This window comes from Agelaius tricolor, unplaced genomic scaffold (assembly GCF_023055355.1).
Source record: "Agelaius tricolor isolate 1412-34295 unplaced genomic scaffold, bAgeTri1.0.p SCAF_10, whole genome shotgun sequence".
Classification (NCBI taxonomy): Eukaryota; Metazoa; Chordata; class Aves; order Passeriformes; family Icteridae; genus Agelaius; species Agelaius tricolor.
Window position 1 is genome coordinate 31,301,022 of NW_027269270.1, and position 12,312 is coordinate 31,313,333.

The following is a 12,312-nucleotide window of genomic DNA, read 5'->3' on the forward strand; positions in this document are numbered from 1 at the left end:
TGGCAAGAAAACTAGTAACCAATTGGACTCCCACACGAGGTCTGTAAAACTGTATGAAAAGCAGTTCTGTGAATAAAGAAGAGCCTTTTTCCACCATGAAGAAAATGGAGTCCCATGTGATTTATTCCCCATGCAGACACATCCTGGAGCAGGCTCCGACCTACCTGCTATCCAGTCCACTGCAATGCCTTCAACTCTCCCCAAACCATTGGTGACAATGTCCTCTTTCCAGGTTTGGTCTCGCTTAGCTCTGCTGATCTTGTTGAAGCCCATGTCTGTCCAATAGATTGTATCATTTCCTATAAAACATGTGCCAATGGTTCTCATTATTCACTTATGATTCTCATTATTCACTATATTAATTCACTTACTTCGGTCCTAGTGTCTGCATTAGCAACTGTAAATATTGCTACTTAGAACTTTAACTTGTATTAAGTATCAAAATTATCAGCTTTATTTCATCATTTGTTTGCCTTCTCTTGAATTTTGTTTAAAATAATTCTGTCAGAATTCTAGGCTGTTTAGTACAGCACATGTAGCACAATAGGGCTATGACAGGAAGCTACTACCTCTGTTAAAAATCACAATAAATATGCTGTCTTTACCTTTTCCCTAATGGAATAAATGCTTCAAAAACATACTATTTTGTTTGTCACCATTCCAAAATATTCAGGAGTATGAAAAGCTACAGTGTAAAACTGCTTATACAGACTTTTCCTTCAGTAATCAGACACATTGAATTTTAACAGTGTAAGGAAAAAAATTAACTAGGGAAATAAAAAGTGACATTGACAGTGATATGCTGACAAAAGAATAAAAAAATATATTCCATCCACAAGTCAGTTTTTATTTTAAAAGTCCTGACAAGCTTCCACTAACAGTCTTTTTGTTTGGTGTTTCAAGACATCTCAGCTGTCTTTCCAGCCTTTCTGCTGCAGTGATTGTCCATAAAGTGGAAAAAAGGGACAACTTGACCATTTAAACTCAACAGCCAGATGGAGAATTTTAAGTGGCTCAAGCACAGAAACAAACTGTCTTCTGTGGCACATAAGAACCTCAAAAAAAAGGTGGGGCAAATGGCGTGAGGATGTCTCTCAAGCAGAATTGTCTCTATTTTCACTGCCAGGGTACTGTAAATAAGCTGCAAACAACATTCTGCTTGCAAAGTAATGAGCTGATGACCTCCTGAGTGACCTCCTCTGAGTTTTGCAGAGAGATATTAAATAATATTTGTTTCTTCATTATTTTTCTCATACTTTGTAAGTCTGCTTTTAATTCCATAATAGTGTGAGTGTATTTACAGAATATGTATTTCTAGATACAGCATAGAAATCTTACCAATATAAACAAATATAAATATTTCATATCCACATATTTACACATGTATCTATATATATGTATGTGTGTGTGAATATTTGTGTAGATTGATAGATATATTTATAAAATAAGACAGCTATTTGTGACCAAACAATATTGGTATGCTCAAGAATCTTACCCCACCTCCAATTAAACAAATGACAGTTCTGACTTCGAGTAGTCAAAACAAATATGAGAATCATGCATTTTGTTACTTATTTGCTAATTAGAATTTAGTTAGAAGTATCAAAACACAGGGAGAAAAAAGGTGTATGCATCTTCTAGATGGTTCATCTCTGCAAAAACATTGTCATTAGACTTTTAATTAGGATATGCTATACTACTAGCATATATAAATACATTTTAGCCACTTTGTATACCTAAATTGCTGAGATAACAGCAAAATCTGGGAATCCTTCACGATTAAGAGTGAAATGAAAGCACCACTCACTAAATGGAAAACAGAAAAACAACATGAAATCTGAAACGACCTCCACTTGATTTCTGTGTTACATTTGATATATGTAGGTTTTAGAAATGAATTTATACAATTGTATATGTATGTATATATAAATGTAAGGGACCAAAATAAGAAAAAACAGATGTTTTTGAAGCTGAAATGCAGCTGAAAGCTGTAACATTTTTATAACACACTATTCCCTTGTGATTTCACTGCTGCACACCATTTATATTTATCTTTGCAATGCATTTATCACTGCCAATTCTAGTCATGTTCCCTGTGCTGTGACTTCATCAAGCCAAGGGGGAGAACCTCATTTGATTCTATCCAGGCTCAAATTTCATTTTTTACAAAAAGTGAAAAATCTCTTTCTTCCAAAATATTAATTTGGTGTTTATTAGCTAAACATAAACCTCTCTAAAGTATATCATATGACTATTGTAAAAAAACATGAGATGCAAAATAGCTAATAAAACCAATAAAATTCAATACAATACTGTTATTTTAAATTGAAAAGGTCAAATTTTATTCTTCTGTGTTAGATGCAATAATTTTGTAAAGTTGGCATAATTTAAATTTAAAAAATAGAAAAAATAGATAAAAATAAATTAGAAAAATAGAAAACCCAATTGCATTGTCTTAGAAGTCATGAATATGTGTGGTCACCACTTCTCTCTCTCCTGTGTCTTTCCAGGAACAGATTAAATCTCTGTAACAGAGTCTTTCCCATCTCAGGTATGTGTACAAAGGTTCTGGCTTTTAAGTTATTTTTATGTCTCCGGAGACTAAAACTGAGCTATACCCATGATGTGAGAAAAGCTCTGAACATCAGCTGCCACTGATTTGAAAGTAAAATATCCAACTATTAATGCTGTAAAATGTTGAGAGAACTTGAAATTTTGCTACTCAGAGATGCAAGAACATCAGTGAAGAAGCAGGTAAAAAAAAGTGAAGATCTAATGAATTTAACTTCCAACCTGATAAAAAAAGTTTACTGATATTTGTGTGATAAAGCAGTCCAACACAGCCAACAGAAATAGGTCTGATTTCAATTCCACGACAAATATATTAGTATACAATTAAGAAAAAAAATTAGGATCTCTCAATGTTGAGTTCCCAGGCAGAATCTATGTCAAAATAAAAAACAATGGAGTATGGCAAAATCATTGCATGTTGCAAGAGGGTAATGTCTGTATTTAAATAACATAGGTAACTTAAGATTTTATTTCTAGACTGCCAGTTTGGAAACTTGATGGGCAACAAAATGAGTCTGGAAGGAAGGCTGATGGGTCAAAAATATAGAGATACAGGATATGTTTCAGGTCATTACTTGGTCACAGATTATTTATTTTCCAAAAACTAATCAAAACTTGCTAACATGTTTGAAGATATCCAAACACCATCACCATCCAGTCACTTCTAGAATCTAATCTTTAATTTTTTTCCCACTTTTTTTCACATGCATGCAAAATTGAAACCTCCTAATTTCATAGGAAGTTTGTAAGGCTGTGTAAATTCACAAGTATTTCTGTATATTTAGTGGAAAGGTGTGTAGTGCACTCCAGGTGGAAATGCTCCTTCAGGCTGTCAGAGCTCCTTCCAGAAGGAAGGGACAGATCCAAACTTGGCTTGTGCCCTGCAGGAACGTGGCTGAGCTGGGCTGGACAGGGAGAAAACCATCCCACTCAGCTGTCAAAGCCACCTGCCAGGTACAACACCACCCAGGACGAAGAAAATTCCATGGAAACAGTGTCAGAGCAGGAACAAGCCTTTTCACATTGTCTCTAAAACCACCAGTTTCCTACTCAAGTTCTCAGCGATGACTCTGCCAAAAGTGAGCAGCTGCTGCTGCCAGAACAATTGGCTATGCACAATATTTCCTATTTACTGTAAATATTAAATGTAGAGCTTAACTCGTAACATGATGCATTCCCAATTCCTTTAAACACAGCTGTAATTTCTTAGAAGGTTTGAGAACAAGGGGTTATTTCATTTATGAGAAGAATTTATGATTTTAACCATGCATACAATAAATTTTACATTATATTTACCTGCATGGAAGTCTATGCCCACAGCAAATGAAGCCCCAGATATAGGCATTAAAGCATCCATTTTATCATTTGGATCAAGAGGAATTCCTCTAATTCCCTCATGGACAGAGTACATGAGAAATGATTCAATACCTAAGGGAAACATAAAGCAGCCAATGAGAGCAAAGGGGAAGCTTTCCAAATAACCAAGATTAGAGGAGCTAACATACATTAAACATGATTTCCACAAGTGCTCCACAGGTTTGCAGAGTGACAACTCCAGGTCTTTGAAAAGATATCCATGAGTCATTACAGTGCATTTCTAATTAAATTACAAATGTGGTCCTATCAAGAGAAGGGAATCACTGTTCATGTCAAACACCATCTTATAATCAGGTAATTAATTCAATTTATTAAATTTCAGCAGAAATTAAAATTAAAATTTAAGAAAAAAATTGGTTTGAATTATGAGAAATTTAAGAATATTTTCAGTGCACCTCTGTGCTTCCTAAACATGTTCAGCAAGAGATAATTTTAAAGAACTTGTAGAAAACAGGAGAGTAAATTGTCTTTTGAGGTACAGGTTTCATCTCACTTCAGTTATGCCCATTTCCTTTGCAGAGACAAAGAATTACATAGCTTTAGTGACCCATTTTAAATGTCTATTTTTCTGTTAGATTAATCAAATTCCAAATGCACCTATTTCTCTTAAGTAGGAATAAATTCTACTGTTTAAACGTCTTCTTACATAGTAATTCTCAGGAATTACTTAGTCCTAATTAATAGTCATAAATAATATCGAATTTATAAAACTATAAGACACCTTGACCATGAGGTTGTTATGCATTATTCAGGCAAGGAGTAAGAATTTGGCTGTGAGCTATGTTCTGACTTCTGCCAACTTAAAAAAGAAAAAGATTTAAGAAAAAAAAATTTGCTTTATTTTATATTAAGAGCAATACAATAGTATGAGATACCCAACAATTCAGATACTTGTAGCCTGTAATTTAAAGATAAGTTATATGACCTTGGACAACTATTTATAAATGATGGTTCATATAGTCTGCTTTTCTGTCTACATTAAAAAAAAATAAATCAGAGTTACCACAGCAATTTATTTATCTGAATAATTTAATGAAAAGCTAAATTTAATTCTATCCTAACCACTGCAGACATTTCTCTGTTACTGTTCAATCAAGCATATTAAGTACAGTTATTTAACTAAAAATGACTGAATGGAGCTTATTTACTCATTGCAATGCTCCCCTGGAAGTTAAGTTGGTTAAAATAAATGCTGCAAGGCATTTTACCTTTGCAGGCCATGCGATTCTTTTGGAGGTTGTAGCCGACTGTGCACACACAAGTTCTGGTGGTTTCTGATGTTGGCAAACAGAGCTGGGAGCATCCCCCGTTGTTTAACTGGCAGGAATTGCTGCCTATGACATGACAGGAGAAGAGACAAGAGAAACCAAAACTTGAGCAATGCAACCCTGGCTAAAAAGTTAGTGTTGTTGTCAATATATTATGATTATTTCCAATTTTTGTTCAGATAACCTATTTGAAAAATTGAGATATGCATAAAATATTTCATCAATTCATATATATTTCCATGCTTCACTCATGCATTCACTTCCGCATATTCATGCAGAATTTCGACTCCACGTTTCCCCTTGGAACATAAATAATTCTATTTTTTGAAAAATCTGCCTATTTTAAAGTAAAAGCATATAAAAAACCTGAACATTGTATGTTGAGTTAATGATGAAATCTCACTGACATTAGTGTATCTTAATCTAGACCACAAACAAATCATTGCCTATATACTGTTCATTCATCAAATATTATATTAGCCTTGTTATCTTCATGGATGAGCCATTTTTAGTATATTTAAGACATGCTCCAAAGTGATATCACAAATCCATGCTCCTAACTACCTGATTATTACAATATTCAAGTAATAGAAAATATATTTGAATAAGATTTATAATAGACATTATACACAGTAAACTAAACACATCTCAGAAATTTGAAGCTTCCTGAAGAAAAATTATAAATTCACTAAGATACTCAAGGAATTAATTGATTACAAGTTATTATTTTCTTCACATTGGGAGAACCACATGAGAAAATATACTGTGCACTCTAAAAATTGGTTAAACATCCTTCAAATGTGACTTACCTTGCTGTGCTGCTTTATCATACACTTTCATATGAACCACACCTGCAGTTTTGTTTCTCAGGACAGTTGGGTTTCTTCCATCTTTTTTATTACAGGTGCCAATCTGAGCCAAGTTCTGGTCTGCCCACCAAAGCTTTTTATCTGTAATATTTAGTTTCAGAAATTAGGAGGATCACTATCAAACTGGATTTGGTTGAGACCTAAGGTGGAAAAAAGCTTTTGAGGTTAATTCTGAGATCAGTTTTAAGGGAATTGCCTAAAGAGGTTATAGAGAAAATCTGAAGAAATTGTGTTATTAACATTCTGCAGACATGAAAGCAGTTTTCAGCAGTTAAACTTTTTCTGAGACAACTGCTGATTTAAGGTTACCTGCATAGAAAAATGCTTCATTTTTCATCTATATGTGGAAATTCTAGTGTTACCCTAGAGAAGAAATTCATTTTCACAAGCAAACAAAATTGCTTGAAATATTAAACTAAGTCTTTTATTAAAAAAAAAGTTGCAATCAGCTACTAAGAAATCCTGGAAAAATTGAAAAGCAGGCACTGCCTCCCAAAGTTTCAGAATTAAAATTTTAACTGCTTTGATTTCAAGCTCAAACTTCGGTGAACTAATGGCTGAAGACTGTAGCCAATCTTGTGATTGTCCCTGTCACAAGTCCTGACTCCTTGAGTCCACACAGATGAATGATGAGATGGGCTCAGGGCTCTTCATTTCAGACAGAAAAGATAATTACTGTAGAGGAACCAAAAATAAAACCTTGAACTGAAAACCTTTAAACTTCAGGAACACTGCATTCTCAACAAATACTGTGTATTAACTTCACTTTTAGTTAATTCTCTTTTCAGTTAAAAGAAATTTTGCCTATCCTCCAGTTTTAATATTTAAATAATAAATTTATAGAGCCACACAGTTGAGTGATTTGCAATAGGAAGTGCAGATCTAAAAAATAATTTTCACTGTGGTAATTGTAAAAAGTTACCCCAGAAAATACAATATTTAGGAAAAATCGAAAACATACTCTCCACAAGTATATGATAAGACCAGAATCTGTGGAATGAAAAATATTCTAAATATCAAGATTTGGAGACACAACTGGAACTCTCTCTTTAAATTTGGATAAAATTTAAAGAAATCCTATAATTTTTTGCATTGATTAGTCAGTATAAAATTGACTGATTAAAAACATCATCATGCAATAATAATCAATTAACAGCAGCTTGTATCTAAAGACACTTTTGTCAGAAAATCCTTAGAACAAGAAGTCCCTGTGTTCTATTTTGATCATGTCAATTATAACAAAAAGGCACATGAAAGCTAAAAACGTGAAGGTGACTGTGTGCTATAATCCAGATATGAAATATTGGGAATTGGAATTGGTTTTTTTCCTGTTAGATGATGGCCCACAATCCTAAAGGTCAGGTGAACTTTTTAAATGAAATGTTTGTATGTGAGGAATGAAATGTTTGTATGTTCTTCACATCCTCTTTGTGACCACAAATCAGAAAAGGCCATTAAATCATTTTGGTTAATTTAATTAAATTAACCAAATTAAATAATGACTAGTGTTTTGTGCATAGTAACATGAACTTACTGTTTTACATGTCCAAATCTGTTTATAAGAAATGAGTTGTTTTGTAAGACTGGAGTACAGGAAGAACGCAAATTACATCTAGTTTTGGTGTTTTCATCCTTTATTTCAAGTAATCAAACTGGTTTTGTCATTTCTTTAGTATTTTTGTGCAAAACCTCAACTTTGGCTATGGTTTCAACAATGTCCCAAACCTGTCCTTGACTGACCTGCCTGTCTCCTTAGGAAAAGGAAAGAAACAAAAACTCCAAATAACCAACTTGTCCTATTGTTTTACCAAGAGATGAACACATGGCTTGTACTTAATCAAGAAGTTTGATCTACACCACAAATATTTTCATTTCTCCCTTTTGATAACGAGTCCAGAGCCAAACCCATTTTTACACAAGCAGCTGAATGTTCCACCAGGTACCTCTTTTGTTTACTGAGGTACTCAACGAGACCACATCTGCTTCCATGCACAGTTAAGAGTGTCTAAACAATTTCCATCAATGGTGTCAGACACATCAGATCCTGGAGTTCTTCTCCTCTGGTGACAAAAAATAACACTTCATAAACTCATTACTAATCCTAAGGCACTCGACTGTGACTGCAGAGGTTGAGGAGTCTCCTACATCCCCTACACCAAGATAAAGGACAAATCATAACAATTCACAAGTGAAGTATCACAATACTCTTCAAATTGATTATTTTACCTTCCACTTGCATTCTTGTTATTGTGAAACCTGGATAAACCTTTAAATAAATGTGTAACTTACAAAATCTCACTGAACTAGTGTTTATTCTTCTCTCACACAGAATGGCACACTATGACTTGTAGAAAGAGACAAGGATAGAGTAGGGGGATTTAAATGAGAAAGGTCATACAAATCCTGACCTATTAAAGTTAAAATAAAAAAAAAGGTAAAAAACATAATAAAATAAAAAAACCTCACCAATCTGAAAAAAACAAACCAAAATGCCCAAACAAAACACACAAATTCTGAAGTACAGACTCCTTGAGGTCAAACCTCTTATGACTACCAGAAACTTGCCAGTTATGCCCTAAAAACCTAGGAAATAAATGTTTCAATTCTTCTAAAAACTGCTAAATGACCAAAAAACACCACTGCAGTCTCAAGTAAAGAAAAAAAACCAAAAACAATTTCCCATCTATTTTGACCATAATTCTGACTTAAATTTGGACTATTTCTCTCTGCATTATGGATATTCTGTCAGTAGACAACTCATCTATGATGTCTAGTATTCAGGATGAACTAATTATTTCTATATTTACTTTAAAATATAGTAGATGATTTTACAAAAAACCCACTTCAGCGTAAAGACAACTTGCTTTCACACACAAGGGAAGAAAAATGCTATTTTGGACCTTTAAACATCAAAATAAAGTGATTTATTTGCTTGATTATGCTAACAAGAATGTTGCTCGATCACTAATTACAACCTTGTTGCTGAAACTGGATTATAATATATATTAAAATTGTTGTATTTATCCATTCTGCTGGGTAATTAGCATTAAGCACAGCAACATATTGGGAAACAGCAACTTCAGATGCCAAAAATTGCTACCCTGGCTTTGTGGACAGTCCTTTGGAGACTTCAAGTAGTACTCTGAATGCAAATTTTGATGGGCCATTAGTTTTCATTAATGGTGGTTTGAGTATTTATGGAAGACAACTATGTACTGCACTTAGAGCTGGGCAAATTGCCTAGATATATTTCATATATTAATGCTAACGTAATGAATGGTGTTACGGCAATTAGAAGATTGATGACTCGGAAAATTAAGGTGTGTGTGTGTGTTTGAAGTCCCCTGATCTGAGCAGCCCCTTTCACTTTGCAAACAGATCCAGCAAAGTCACAGCATCTGGACTACTAAGGAAGCATTCTGGTGTTAGTTTTGAAACCTTATTTAGGATGAAACAAAAATCAAATGACCAATATATCATCTAATGCACAATGAAAATAAACAGGAACATGAGTATATTTTGGTAATATTAACCTACATTTTCTGTCTAAAATGAAATAATATAATTGTTACTTTCTATTTTGATGGCTTGATAATACAACTTGATGGCTATATTTATATGCAGTTTCTGTTCAAAAAAATGTTCTTCTAATATCTGCATGCCTATTGAAAAGCTATTATGCATATTTGATTTTGTTGTATTGCTGATTGAATTTTTTTTAATATGAACTTCAACAGAAATAGGACTTACACATAAAATCATTCACTATGTGGAGTTACTCTATTTTATACTAAAAAAAGACCAAATGCACAACAAATTATATCCTCATTATACAATCTACATTATATTCCTATTTTGTAGGGACATGAGCTGAATGTTGTGGTTTTGTGTCAATTGTATTTCTGGGAGGACCTGATACAAAATCCAATCAAATGCCACCACCAAAACTGCTGACAGAAGCCTTCAGCATCCCTTTCTTCTCAGCTACAGACTTACAGTAACTAATCAATACTTTTCTAGTTTCTCATTCAGAGTCATTTGTCATTCAAGAAACAACACACCAGTTTGGAAACACATCAGATATTGCAGTGAGCTCCTCTGCAACTCAGATTGTGTGAAATAATGACTCTGCTCCCCAACCCAGAAATACAGCTCTCACATCAAAGGAAAATTTCTAACCAATCTCACTAACAGTCAATGAATCGTTTTCACTAAGTGACTTGGAAGGCAGGAAATGAGACTTTATGCAGAATTCCAAATATATCTTTATCATTTGATCCCACTGAAAACACTGGCTACCAGGAAAATGTCTAAAATCAGATATTGAATGGCAGATTAAACTCAAACTTTAAAACAAATATAGAAAGCATTTTATTCTTGTTGAAAAGAATTCTGCTGTACTGTATAAGACATTCAGAGATTCTTTCACATGGAACATGCTGAATATCAGAACAGGGGATCTATTTCATATCAACTTCTAAATTGTGCCAGCAGCAGGAGTTTACAATTATGTAGGGCACAGGGTGCTGTGAATCAGATAAGCTTCTAAATTACTAAAAAAAATCAGCAGAGGTCTTTGAAGAAAATAAAGTGTCAAGTTTACATAGTAAGAGAAGTAAATTGCTATGACCAAAAGCAAGACAATAACCAGTGGGAGGTACTAGACAAAGCATTCATGTGGTTTTGAGTGATAGATTAATTAAAAATGGCTGATGTCCCATCCACTGACATCTCACAGGGTGAATATGGATTTGAAGAAGAAGTGGTAAGAGTGGGAAAGCATGTAGGACTTCATAGATTTACAGCAACTTTTTTGTAGTACAGAATGGCAACAGCAAAGTTGGGGTTTTTTTGGTATGGCTAAAGGCATGGAAAAATAGCCATTTTGTACTGATCAAATGGAATATTATTTTCATCCCATTTTTATGGGATGAAAATAATATTCCATTTGATATGTACACGTTCAAAAAGATTTAGCAAAAGCAGACACCAAAAGACTAGGAATTTTGCTCAGCATATTGAAAAAGAAAGATGACTGACACTGCTGAGTAGAAAACCAATAAATGAAAGTTCCAAAATACAGGAAGATGTGAATTATATATTGTTTCCATTCCCCTCAAGGATAAACCTGACAGTTACCTTGGCACCAACTTGTTTGCTAACATTATTTTTTATGTCTTATCATTACCTTCTATAAGCTTCCACTAAAGAATGCAATAGTAGGAAAATGTTAAACAGAGCCTGGAAAGGACTAAACAACAGCAAACATCTGAAATAGAAGTGGTAACTTCCAAAGGGTTTCCAACAGTTAAACTGCAATGCTAAAATAGAGGAATTGGAAGCAATAAAAACAATGTGGAGATTGAGGGGTCATGCTAAAGGAGAATCTTCATTGCTGGTGAAGCGCTGAGCCACTCTATAAATTGTATTGCAAAGCAAACCAAAAACTTTACTGACTTCACTGGCACTGTCTGTTGAGTTCAAATCATAGAGCACAACCAATGCTTCTCTTTTCCAAAACTGAAACTAAGAGAATCAAAGATCAAGAAACTCGAGCTTTTAGAACAGCACAGAGATCACCAAGGCAAGCCAAAGAAGTCTTGGTTGGGCCGGCCTTGCCCAGTCATTGCCTTTTTTACAGCTCTGAAAAATCTTCTGGAACCTGAAGTGCAAGATACAGCAAAAACCACTGGAAACTGTCAGATCTGTGAGTTTTCTGTGCAAAATTCTGTCCACACATGGGATGGAAGGCATTAGCCCTTGAAAAAGGCTGTGGGATTCTCTTTGGGTGTCTCTGAGGTCATGCTTTCTCACAAGGAGACTGATGGCTGGGGAAGATACTTCCCAAACAGCTAAAGAAATTTTCAAAATCAACAGCTGAGGTGCTTGAAGAGACATCAATCGTGTAGTAAATTTATTAGAAATTCAATTTTTCTGAAGATCCTTCCTCTTTCAGAGCACCTAACCTTGGCAGGGAATGGGTGCACGGCAGCCAGGGCTACCTCAGACCACATTGCCCATCCCCTCAATCCACTGTGTCCTTGTTCCAGCTCCTCAGTGCAGTAAAGGTCCTGGTGATCAACGAGTGACCAACTCTGTGACCTGGTGACACAACTGTACAAAGGCAGTTTCAAAATACCAAACTCCATCTCCTTTTTCTGCTCAGTGGAAACATAACCCAACAATATGACAAGACCATATAGCAAAATATACCAACAAATAAAATT

At 34.4% G+C, this 12,312-nt stretch overlaps 1 protein-coding gene across 5 annotated transcripts in view; it reads right to left on the reverse strand.

The window, feature by feature from the left end:
• Positions 1-12,312, reverse strand: part of LRP1B (LDL receptor related protein 1B) — a 637,687-nt gene that overhangs the window by 147,523 nt on the left and 477,852 nt on the right. For all 5 annotated transcript variants that reach the window (XM_071435460.1, XM_071435459.1, XM_071435457.1 and 2 more), the window contains 4 exons: positions 6,026-6,166; positions 5,157-5,282; positions 3,868-3,999; positions 165-299 (listed from right to left, as the gene is read on the reverse strand). In XM_071435460.1, coding sequence (XP_071291561.1) covers positions 165-299; positions 3,868-3,999; positions 5,157-5,282; positions 6,026-6,166 — 534 coding nt within the window. The remainder of the gene's footprint in view (positions 1-164; positions 300-3,867; positions 4,000-5,156; positions 5,283-6,025; positions 6,167-12,312) is intronic.